Raw genomic sequence first — 13349 nt, 5'->3', positions numbered from 1 at the left:
TTCGCACTTACCCACTTGTTGAACGTGATAAACATGGTGACAAATGATAGAAAGCCGTCCATCTTAGCCCTTTAGGTAAAGTAAATTAAGTACCTAAACGTCATAATTACGTTATTCTATTCTGTTTTACCGAAATTGCGCAATCAACATTCAATCAATCAATCAAGAGAGCCATTCGTTCTATTTCAAATAGGAACACGTGAATCAGTAAAGAACTCTTCAAAGAAATTAATATCAACAGTGCTTCCCAATACATTTATGATAGTATAAATATCAGAGAATTTAGACTGTTTCAATAAAATTCTGATATCCATAATTATAACACTAGAAACAAAAATAAGCTTGCCATAAAGAAGTTTCGTGTCCGTAAAGTACAGAAGTCATTTGTTGGGCAATGCATTCATTTTTATAATAAGTTACCTGACACTGCTTTGAGATTACCCCTCCCAGCTCTTAAGAACTACTTAAAAAAATCATTGATGTTAAAGGCTTATTACAGAGTCGAGGACTATTTGACAGACAAACATGCATGGCCCGAACCAGAAACTACAAAAAACGAATAGCAATTAAAATAATTGATTATGTATAGAGGACATCATTAGATAAGAAAGCACATCAAATATTTTATATTTTATGTTGTGTCAGTAAATACATATTTAATGATATTGTGATTCATCATTATCTTAGTCTTCTATGACAATTTGATATGTAGGCTCTGAAGAAGAACGACGTATTATTAAGCAATAATATAATTTATTGAAATTGATTTCCAAGAGTACTAGTCTGTTCATATTCTTTGATGAATACTTTTGCATGTTAAAGTATTTGTTATTTAATGCATGTTAATTATAAGATGTAATGTTTTGAAAAGAAGTTGCCCGCCGAGTTTCTTGCCGGTCCCATAGTGGATACCCCCTCCCAACTGAGGGGGGACTGAAATCTTCTCGAGGCTGAGGCGTAGGGTTAGAGCCGGCGTAGCTTTATTTGACGTTCATATGCGCATTGTAATATGCCTACTTGAAAATAAATATTTCATTTCATTTCATTTCATTTCATTTCATTTCAGTTCATTTCATTCATTTCATTATTTAACCATACCTGCATCGGATCGAATAGACCCGATGCCGGAGCGAACATGTTAAGTAATGCTGTTCATGATACTTCAAATTCATTAGCCTCTCGAAGCATTGCTCTTCCCGAAACCTCTAAAATCCTGGAGCATGAATGGGGCCAACTGGCACTTTGATCTTTCTTTAATAATCTCGTGCTGCCTAAAATAGCATCTTTCAAAATTCTATTAATACAAATAATACCATAATCAGATTATTTTTTTTGTATTGTATAAAAATAAACTCAGAATATCATAAATATCATAATGAACCAGAAAGCAATTAATATGTTGCTTATGGTGTTTTATCGCTAAATACCATAATGCTGTCTGTATCAGAAATATACGTGATATGAATTTTACAATATTATATCGTAGCGTGGGAATAAACAGTGCCTTCGATGTCTCATCTGCCAAAATGAAGTGTGAATAAGTATTATGTTTTTACTTTGCATATGCAAAATATTATTAAATGCTATCTGTTTTTTTGCTTACCCACCACAATTAGACTAGATAAGACAACAGTCCACCTATGGCCACGCTTACTTACATGGTGGACATATCCATAGCTGGGCATTAACTCATTAATCCGTTAATCGTTAATTAACGAAGTTAACATTTTGGTTAACGGATTAACTTTTAAGTTAACTTTAAAAAATGTTAACAGATTCGTTAACTTCCGTTAAATTTCTTCGAGTCCGTTAATCGTTAATCTAGTTCCGCACGCGCCGAGTAAAACTTGCTCTGACCGCTACTGTAAAAGCCCGGAGTACGGCGAAACCTAGGATTTTCCCGAAAATTCACAGTCACTAACTGCGAAACATAATGTAAATCATCAGGCACGACGCATGGCACATAAATCGCGCAACCGACGCATCAAGCCAGAGTTCGGCGGGCCGCGCTATCTACCAAGTTACCGTGGATCACAACTTCGATTAGAGGTGTCTCAATCCAAGGAACCTACCCACCATGACTACGACCGCATGATCATGACCCAATACCTACGGGTCTAAGGTAAAACCTAGGACTTACCGAAACAACGTCGGTATAAGTCCAAAGAGAACAATATTTATTAACATTTCGCTTTTACTATTTTGCAGCTGGGATTTTTCAAGAGATTTTGGCGATCTTCGGTCTTTTACAGTAACATAATAAACTTACCCAAAAACTTAATAGTTGATAACTGATGCAACTGGCTACAGTAAAATTTTTTTTTATCACGATTAACGGATTATCGATTAACTTTAACTTCCGTTAAATTTGTTGAAATGTATCGCTTTAACGATTAACGAAGTTAACTTTTTTGTAACGGATTAGCGATTATCGAAGTTAACTATTTGATTAACGGTGCCCAGCTATGGACATATCCTAGTTGTTCAGTATAGTGTAGAACAGACAAAAAGGGTATTATTAGCTTTCAAGACATATTTTAGTTTTATAAATATTATATTTATATTTATAGTTTTACAAAACAAGGTTTTATAACGACAGATTTGACGAGACTGAATTCTAAAGCAACACTCATTCCTATGGATGTAATTTTGGTTACTACACATGTACCCAGTGTTGGTTATTCTAACAGTATCCAAGGGCTAAATTGATTGAATTTCCAGTGAGAACCTGAGACAAGTCCTCTGAATAGGAGCGGAAACCCCTGCATACAATGTTCATAGTTCATAATTACGATTTTCAAATTTCTCTTCAGTTTCCAGCTCAAGTTATATACTCGTAAGCTTTACAAACGTCCTAATATATATTTAACATTAATGAGTTGGTACGAATTTGTAGTACAGTAGGGACACTGTGCGAAGTAAATAAGCATTAAGTTAATTGACATAACTAAGTTAATTTAGTTTTCTTTAGCGCATAATCATTATAACTGGCAATCCAGGAAAAGTGACATTCTGCGATTCAGGCATAGCCTTGTGCAGGTGTTACAGGCAACATCTATTTTTTAAATATTTAGCAGTGTTTAACTATAAGTAATATTGTAACATATCATGTCTAATCATAAGTTTCACTGTATCAATAAACTATTTTGATTTTGATTTTGAAATATCATTGGATCAAATAGGATACAGGCGATAGAGACCTTCGCTGACAGGTGAAAACGTTCAAGCCTTAGGTTTGATTCACCTGATTTTAAAATATAATCAACAGATAGTTCCAGAATCAATATTTTTTATTAGCAAAGGATTTGAAATTTCCAGTTTAAGATCAAGAGCCCAAGGCCGCCAGACCTTCCTCAAATTCTCAAGGATGAAACTATGGGACAATGTAGAGTTCGTATCTACGTTTAATGTCTGCATATTTTGTAGTTCGGCCCGACGGCCATTTTTAGGATTCCGTAGTGAACTAGGAACCCTTATAGTTTCGCCATGTCTGTCTGTCCGTCCGTCCGTCCGCGGATAATCTCAGTAACCGTTAGCACTAGAAAGCTGAAATTTGGTACCAATCAATTACGCCGATAAAGTGGTAAAATAAAAAGTGGAAAAAAATGTTTTGTTAGGGTATGACCCCCCCCCCCCTCATGTAAAGTGGGGCCTATTTTTTTTTCATTCCAACCCCAACGTGTGATATATTGTTGGATAGGTATTTAAAAATGAATAAGGGTTTACTAAAATCGTTTTTTGATAATATTAATATTTTCGGAAATAATCGCTCCTAAAGGAAAAAAAAAGTGTGTCCCCCCCTCTAACTTTTGAACCATAATTACTTATGTTTAAAAAATATGAAAAAATCACAAAAGTACAACTTTATAAAGACTTTCTAGGAAAATTGTTTTGAAAGTTTGATAGGTTCAGTAGTTTTTGAGAAAAATACGGAAAACTACGGAACCCTACACTGAGCGTGGCCCGACACGCTCTTGGCCGGTATTTTTGCTAACGTTTAATGTCTGCATATTTTCTAGTTCAGCCCGATGGTCATTTTTTTGCTTTTAGTGGGTTAAATTAAAAAGGGATGGCAGTTTGTATATTACAGTGGTTTTTTGTCAACTTTGTCGCGTCTGGCAAAAGTTACGGCCGACGGAAACGGTCTGGCATTGATGATTACCAATTTATAACAACGTGCTCTAAACACATAAACACATACATAAAAATCAGCCTTGAGAATTAAAGGAAAGTTAGTGCTTTTTTTCACCTTCAGCACTTGATAGCAAAAAATGACCGTCGGGACGAACTAGAAAATATGCAGACATTAAACGTCGATACGAACTCTACATTGCCCCAAAGTTTCATCCTTGAAATGAGGAAGGTCTGGCGGCCCAGGGTGCGTAGCCGAATGGCACTAACGCTCACGAAACGCTCACGAAACGAAACGCTAGTAGATATCTATCTCTATCGCTCGTGCGTATTGGCGCGACAGAGCCGGACTAACTGGCGTGGCGTTTCGTTTTCGTTTGGCGTCGGAGAAATGCCATTCGGCTACGCACCCTGGGCCCCAAGTCCATTTAAACCTACGTCTACCGTTTGCGTTAAAAAAGGAGTTGAAAATTCTCGTGAACACAGTTACTTTCTTTTGACTGAGTTTTGGAACTAGTTTATAGGACACGTACATTTTTAATATAAACACTAAATACCTATAGGTATGTAGTTTAGGTTAAAAAAAATACACCGATTTTATCCTAGAGAACATTCCTCATTCTTTCACTCGTTCTTTCGCGCGCGCCAATATACGAAAAAGCGACACAGAGAGAGAAAACTACGGAACGTCAACGATTTCACGCGTGGCAACAATCCCTAGCCTATAAGCGAGAGCAAGAAAGATATATCTTTTTCTCGCTCGTACTTATGAGATCACCTTGGCACGGCCCGGCAATGTGTATAACATTAATAGTAAAAATATATGCTGTTTGCTGTAAACATCGTTAGAGAAAAAAAGTGAATAGAATAAATATATATCTTTAGGAAAAAGCTTTCTTTTGAATGAAAAGGAATTATTATGCAGTCCTGAATTTGTTCCGGGCCTCTGAGCAAAATCACACAGAATACTGAAGAGTCGTGTGCTGAATGCTAATGTTCTTTACGCAGCTTAATTTTTTCAAGCTCTCTAGGGAAAATTAGGGAAATTTACTGCCAGAAAGTGTCATATATTATATTCGTGCTGAAGCCAGACAACTTGCTAATCTTTATTAATTAATTACTAGCTTTTGCCCGCGGCTTCGCTTGCTATGAAGTTCTGTTTTTGAAATTTTTTCAGTTAACTAAAGTGAAGTGTAATGAAATACTGTGTCAAAGACTATCCAACGCTGAAAAGTCAGCACATATAGATTAGTCTGTGGTGTCCTAATTGACAGATTAAAGTCTATGAGTAGAAAAATAATATTAATGAGTAAAAAAATAAAGGAATTACTTATTCACGAGGCGTGATCATTAAGATTGCGCTCGAAGAAGTGTCCCTGAAAGTAAGTGTAAGACGATGTTATTTGTAAAATTAGATAGTTCTAGACAGAGATCGGAAACGGTATTTTAGTAAGTCTCTAAGACAGCTGGTAACTTGAGTTACCAAAAGCAATTGAGTCGCTTAACAGGCTGATCGCTAAGCACATTGTAGATAACTTATATTATGATATGTAGATAGAATTATTTAAGCAATCCCAGGGCCGATGTCGCTAGTTTTGCAATTCGCGTGTCGAGTGCGCGCCGGGGGACACATTCCGCTTCTCGTGATGTGTAGACATTAAGCGAAGTAATTATAACGGATTACTCGTATACGAGCCTATGACGAATTGTGTTCATTTTTTATGTCTCGTGTTCCTTCAGTACAGTCAAGTATAAATATGGATAGATACAGTCACCAGCAATCAAGGCCACAAAATATCTCGTCACGATCATATCTATAGAGCAATAAGAGCATGTTACATGATTTTGTGGCCTTCGAAAAGTACCTAATATTAATATTATTGGTTTTCCTTAATGCGGACCCCATCACGCAAGGAGGATGATGTTGATCTTACATAAGTTTCTCAAAAATATTTTCATAGCTCATCGCGGACTAAATCCTTTTTTATTTAGAACCTAATATATTTGTCCCACTGTTGAACAAAGGCTTCCCCTATACAACACCATTCGTCACGGCTTTTTGCATGCTCCTAGGATCATAGGAGCATGGTCTTAGATAAATAGGTCCCTTAGCCATCCATAGAATGGTTATGAAAGAAAGAAAGAAAGAAAGAAAATATTTTATTTGCATACACACATCAAACGATTCGAAACAAACGATAAAAGAAAATAAAAAACCGAGAATGTTTGTGTGTAAGCAAAAAAATTCAAGCTCAGCATTGAGCTCTAGCACGGGGACTGGTAGGGTGGTAACTGTGGCTGGGGGGGGTATTAACCGACCACACATACACAGAACACACAGCGGCAGCAGTTATGCGACATATTATTTTCGAGAAACTCGTATACACCCATAACTTTTAAATTTGACTACTACCTATACCTACGTATAATATTTATACAGGAGCAGCTACCGCAAAGTTCATTATGCGTGACCCGACACGCATTTGGCCGGTTTTTGGTGTGAAATTCTGCATTTAACAAATGTCCCGAATAACTGTAACAAAATAATGATATCAAAGTACATGAAATAAAATGTAAAAATAAATAATTCTATAAAATGAATCGATTTTTTTAGGGCAGTGCTTTCAGTGTTGCCTATATTGTATTAAATTTTCTGATACATAATAACTTCCTCAATTCGCTCCCTTTAATACCTTTAATTCCTTGATATAAATTCAATAAATTCCTGAAACATTGCTGAATAACTTTGTTAGTCTGAATATCATCAGTTATAATTTAATTACGCGGCAAGTTTCAGCTTTATTTACTTATACATATACCTACTCGTAGTGAGGACGGAGCTAAAACAAACAGCGCGATTCGAACTTTAACTAGATAGGATATGGATCAGATATGTTATATTAGTGTCAGAAGTGGCGTTTGTGTTTGAAGAAGCGTCATTTTCGACATTGAGATATCAGACCCATATTAAATCTAGAAGAATGTAATATTTAATGTAAATACTATCTTGAAGTTCGAATCGGGTTTTAAGTAATATTGTACATACGAATGGAGGATAGATATTGAGATCATTAGGCCATTTATATAAACTAACAGGAACTTTATGTGTTGGGTTGGTAAGAAAGTAATGAGCGAATCATAACCAATATTGTAATTTTTATTTAATTTATTATTTTAATCATTTATCAAAAATATAACGGCCTTCGTTATCTACTACTTGTCTCCATCGTTCTGGTAAAGAATGAATAGCATCGGCGAAGAAGTTCTTAGGTTTAGATTCAAAAAAACTCAGCTATGTACTGTCGTAGATGGGCTTGATCATCGAACTTTTTTTCATTCAAGGCATTGCTTAGCGATCTGAACAATGCGTAATCCGTAGGTGCCAAGTCTGGAGAGTACGGTGAATGAGGTATCACTTTCCAACCTAGCTCCAATAGCTTTAGCCGAGTCACTTTTGCAATGTGTGGGCGAGCATTGTCGTGTAAGAAAAAAACTTTAGCATGCTGTGGACGATTCTGACAGATTTTTTGGTTTAAATTTTGAAGCTGATTACAGTATACTGATGCGGTAACAGTCATTCCACTTGGTAGGAGTTCCCAGTGAATAATACCATGAATATCCCACCAAACGGACAGCATAACTTTTTTCGGGTGAGGCTCTGTTTTTTGTGCCTCTATTCCTTTTTCGTTTGGAGCTAGCCACTGACGTTTGCGTGTGTGATTTATATATAAGACCCATTTTTCATCTCCAGTAATAAGATGGTCCAACCAGTTGAATGTGCGGCGAAAAGACAGAAGTTGTATGCAGATATCGGCACGGCGGTTTAGTTGATGTCTATCAAGTTCGTGCGGTATCCAAACACTGTATTTGTAGTTTTTTCCCAACTCGTGTAAATGTGTTTCTATGGTGACATGAGAGCAGCCTAACTCGGTAGCAAGAGTATGACTCGTTAGCCTCGGATCTCCTTCAATTAAGGTTTTTGATTTGGCTACATCAATCTTCACCGGTCGACCAGACTTAGGTTGATCTGATAATGAAAAGTCGCCACTACGAAACCGCTGGAACCATCGTTTCGCCGTGGCCTCAGACACAACTTCAGGAGCAACACGCTGACATATATTACGCACTGCTTCGGTGGCTGAATGGCCAGACTGAAATTCATATAGTAAGCAATGCCTTACATGCACTTTTAATTCGTCCATTTTCTTCCTTATATTAGCTCGGCGACAGCTAGTGAATGACTGACGAGAAACTGTGCGACTCGCCCTTTATATACTTTCGACCATAGAAGATTCTAGAACTCTCTCAAAAATTTTATGTTGAATTCAATCGATCGCTCATTACTTTCTTACCAACCCAATAGTAATATTAACATTTATATATTGTATAAGCACATGGACCCATGTATCGGACGTGACATCAAAATTTAGCAGTGCGAGTTTTTCGAATTAGGTAGCCATACTTGATCTCCATTATTATCTTTTACGCGTTTCCGTCCCGTTTTAAATTAAAATGACTTCATTAAAGTATAGTATATTAAACTTTGGGTCCATGGGGGCCAGAGGCCTTAAAACTATTTCAACGGCTCAAATATATTTTGATTAAGACCACTGGTGACCGTAAGACTGGCTCGTTCCTCGTTCAGCGCATTGGCATCGCCATCCAGCGAGGAAACGCGGCCAGTCTTATGGGCATATTAGGTACTGGCAGCGACTTGGGAGACATCTGTGGATACAATGTACATAGTCCCACTAGGTTAAGTTAGGTTTAGTTTAGTTTTAATGTGTTTCTTTTTGTTATGATATTTAATGTTATGTTTAAATTGTAAATTTCATTAAGGTAGGTACTTAAAAGATTTCATAAATATTTATTGTAAAACAAATAACTGTTCCATGATTTAAAATTGTTTTTTTTTTACATTCAAGAAAAATAGTCTTATCCTTATGTAAGACATCAAAGCATTTTATAAATAAAATATGCGTAATCTTGATTGCGCAAATACACTCGCAGTCAAATAATACGGGTCAGTGCAAAAAACTGCTCAGGATCAAAACGTATTCCTGATGCTCAGTAAACTCTTCGCCACCCGTCATGTGCATAAATCCTAAATTAGAAAATACAGCGTGTGTATTCCATACGGGCGAATCTCATAATAACGATTAGTATCGGACCTAAGGAGCCTAACTACATGTTTTTTTTTAATAGATGAGATATTTTTTTATGCATAATAATTCAGCACGCAATGTATTATGTCCATATCAATTACCGTACTACCTACTACCTACCTAAACGTCAATACGACATGACGTGTATGTCATGTCAAATTAAGTTGGGACGGCGTACATTGCTGCTTGGCCAGATTTAAAAGAAATAATTACTCTTAATTAATAACACTTTTTAACAAAATAATTATCCTATACGATTCTTATGATCAAATATATAACTGGATACATTATTCGCCCGTATGGAATCCACACGCTGTATAATTCTTGCCTATTCTTCTTCACCCTATCTTCTGTGTTCGCGTGCGTATAGTCTTCTTGCTGTTCGATGTCTTCTTTTAAAGTTTTGGGCAATTTGTCGGTCTATGTGGAGTATGTGGGGTCAAGTTAGCTTCCCGGAACCGCTGACGTCATTCCTGCGGGCCTCTCGGAGTTGATTTTCACTTCAACTTCAGTAAGGTGCCGATTTTGGAGCACGGTTGTAACAATTAATCGTTTTTCTCTAGCCCTAGTACATCTCGACCTGCCGGTTCCAAGTCTTCTAAGGTTTTGGCCAGTTGCTAGGAAACGTTGGAGGATTCGTTGCATCGTAGAAAGTAACATGCCTAATGCCTGTTCTTCTCGCTGTATATCTCTAGCTTTTGCCTTCTTCCAAGTGAGGACACGTGTACAACTGTACATGTACATGCATCTTGTGTTAGCGACTTGATAGCAAGTAGATAATGACGATAATAGACAGTAATGACTGACTTTTATCATTGTATTACTTACTTACAGATTGAAAATAAAAGTGAGTAAACAAGGAAAAGCAAAACTAGCATCATTTGAATTTAGTACCTAATTCAGTTTTTCTAGTAAAATTTTTTCCAGATTTATTGAAGGTTGAATTTAGTGCATTAAATTATATTTAATACACACTAACATGCATGCAAATATCACTATTAATAGTTTGAAAAATATAAAGGTTTTCGTCTCTGACCCGTATAATTTGACCGCGACTGTATAAACTGAACTTAAATGGATGTTTACGAATTTATTGCGAAAACCTATAAAAACATTCGAATATCGCAGCGCACAATTTATATTTGTAGAGCCTATTGTTACGGACCAAGTTATATATTTTCTCGCAAAAATAAGGTATAATCCCTGGCTGAGCAAGACAAATAGGGAAAAGTGGAACATTTCATTTTAATCCTGACGGGAGAAAGGTCCTTCTTACCCTGGCGGAACGCCCGCCAGTCGGCTCGTAGTCGCGCTACGGACGGCCGCGTGTAGACGTAGGTCTACTAGCTACGAACTCGTATTATACGCTACGAAAAGTTTCAGTTCCGCATACTAGAAATAATTTCAATGTGTATCGAACCAGTATAGATAGTTGGAAGCGATTTCGTGTTTAGTGCTTAATTGTTCAGTTTATTTTAAGGAAATGATTTGTACATTTAAGAAAATTTTATGGATAATTCTCTACACAATAACTGTTCAAGGTAAGATATTTTTATTCCTGATTATCATAACATAAGTATTAGCAATACAATTAAGAAATATTATACATAGGGGTTATTTGTAGTAGTAGTAGTAGTAGTAGTAGTAAACACTTTATTGTACAGAACAAATTACATGTACAGAGAGTAATTATAACGGTCCAGCTTTGTGATATACATATAAAGGCAGGATACTATACAAATATTTTTTGTCAGCCATAAAAATCTACGTGTGTGAGAAAGTAGTGTTGGAAGTAGTTATTAAGTATGACTTCTTATATATACCTCTATATATAGACATATAACAGTAAATACACAGTAGGACAATAATTCATATTCTTATCTTTCTGTTTTGCCCAGTGGTTAACTGGTTGAGAATTATTAGTTATATATTTCATTAGTGTCCCATAAAATGTGAAAATAAACAAATGCACACGACTTTTAATAGCCATTATTACTACTTAAATATTGAACTAAAATAAATATACACATTGAAATGAAGGAAAGGTAATAAAATAAATATAGGGAACGGTTGACTGTTTATTTTAAAGTTTATTAAGAAATGTTATCCCAATTGCATGCTCAACTGTTGTTTTGCTCCGATTCTCGAACTTCTCCTTCAATTTACGCCGTCATTAGTCTTGTAGGGCAAAATGTATTTCTTGAAAAAGCCAGCACCTCCACCTCCAGGTTTTTGCAATTACCTGGCCTAGGCGGAGTTGGTTATAGTCAGAAAATACACGCACGCATGCACGTATACGCACGCACGCACATACACACACACTACTATACATACAAGCCTAAAAAAGCCTTGATATGCGTAATCTTCAAAAAAGGAGTGTACATGTTTCTAATAGGTCGGCAACGCGCATATGACACCTCTTGACTTGAGTTGCAGGCGTCCATAGGTTACGGTGACCGCTTTCCATCAGGCGGACCGTATACCAGTTTGCCATCGACGTGGTATTAAAAAAATCTTATTTTATTTTAATTATGCGGCATTTGGGATTTCATATAACATCAGTTACTTACGCCGAAAACTCGAATAATTTGTACAAAGTACCTGTACCTATCATGCTAAGAGAAGTCGTACTTTATGTGCCTATGTCCAAACTTCAAAGGGTCCTAATATATTATGTACTGAAAAACGTTGTGCAATATACGTGCGAAGAGAAAAGTCGTAACAAACATCGATTTAAAACAGTCTCTTCGGCCGTGTTTTAATTTATCGCACTTCACACACATTTCGAACTTCGTCTTGAGGTCAGCAATGGTGTTTCGGATTTGTTTCACAAATCAATGGCATGGCGTGTTAGTTTTCTTGTGACCATGCTTTGTGTTCCCAAGCATGTGCTGCACGGGAAGCATGGTCGCGCGATAGACGATAAAATATCAGACCGTCCCTATCGCTCTTACAAATAGTGCGATAGGGATGGCCTGCTATTTTATCGTCTATCGCGCGACCATGCTTCCCGTACAGCTGCTAACTCAGTCAATCATCCTCAGTGCGTTATCCCGGCATTTGCCACGACTGGGGCTCGCTTTGGCAACTAATCCCACTGTTACGAATTTCCAGTTTTTACGAAAGCGAATGCTACCGGACCTACCAAACCCAAAGGGTAACCAGGCCTTTTGGGATTAGTCAGATTTCCTTACGACGTTTTATATCGACGTTTTTTATTTTTTTATTTTTTTTTATATCACCGAAAAGCGGCTACAACCAATATGGAACATAAATATTTAATACTGTCGAGGACTCCTTTTCAATATTAAAACAATAAAAACCAAATCTTCTTACCCCAACAAACAAAATATCCTTATAAAATCAATCTATAAGGGCTAAACACTCATAGTAGTTTTAAAATAGCATTTATTATGCCAGAGTTCCTTATAGCGGCTCATTATAAGAGAATTTGGCCTAATAGTACATTTACTCTTATAATTTGGCCATGTACACGTTAATAAGTCAAATTTATATGACTGCAATAAGGGTTTAAAAATATTTACTCTTATAGTAGCTCATTATAAGAGGATTTGGCCAATAGTACATTTACTCTTATAACTTGGCCATGTACACGTTAATAAGTCCAATTTATATGACTGCAATAAGGGTTTAAAAATATTTACTCTTATAGTAGCTCCTTATAAGAGGATTTGGCCAATAGTACATTTACTCTTATAACTTGGCCATGTACACGTTAATATGTCCAATTTATATGACTGCAATAAGGGTTTAAAAATATGTATTCTTATAGAAGCCATTTAAAATGCCTTTTCGCTGTATAATATTCAAAGCACTATAAAAGCTTTTGTTATGGCCAATTATTCTTATAAAAGTAATGCATAAGATAACTATGATGCTTTATGCCTCATAGGAGCATATTATAAAACGTCTATCCAGCAAACAAATTATAGCATTTTATAAAGTGTTTAAAAGAATTAAAGCAATACATTTTCTCTTATACAATAATTATAAAGGCATTATTCTTGAAAGTGTCGTATTAAAAGTTTTTAT

The 13349-nt window shown here is 36.2% G+C and overlaps 1 protein-coding gene across 1 annotated transcript in view; it reads left to right on the top strand.

Moving 5' to 3' along the window:
* Nucleotides 1-10619: 10619 nt before the first annotated feature.
* The window catches only part of LOC125225691, a 112381-nt gene continuing 109651 nt past the window's right edge, over nucleotides 10620-13349 (top strand). Inside the window, exon 1 of the mRNA XM_048129521.1 lies at nucleotides 10620-10837. Within this exon, the coding sequence (XP_047985478.1) occupies nucleotides 10780-10837 (58 nt within the window). The 5' untranslated portion in view covers nucleotides 10620-10779. The remainder of the gene's footprint in view (nucleotides 10838-13349) is intronic.

This window comes from Leguminivora glycinivorella, chromosome 1 (genome assembly GCF_023078275.1).
Source record: "Leguminivora glycinivorella isolate SPB_JAAS2020 chromosome 1, LegGlyc_1.1, whole genome shotgun sequence".
NCBI lineage: Eukaryota > Metazoa > Arthropoda > Insecta > Lepidoptera > Tortricidae > Leguminivora > Leguminivora glycinivorella.
The sequence above is the reverse complement of the archived record's forward strand: the minus strand, read 5'-3'. Positions and strand labels throughout refer to the sequence as shown.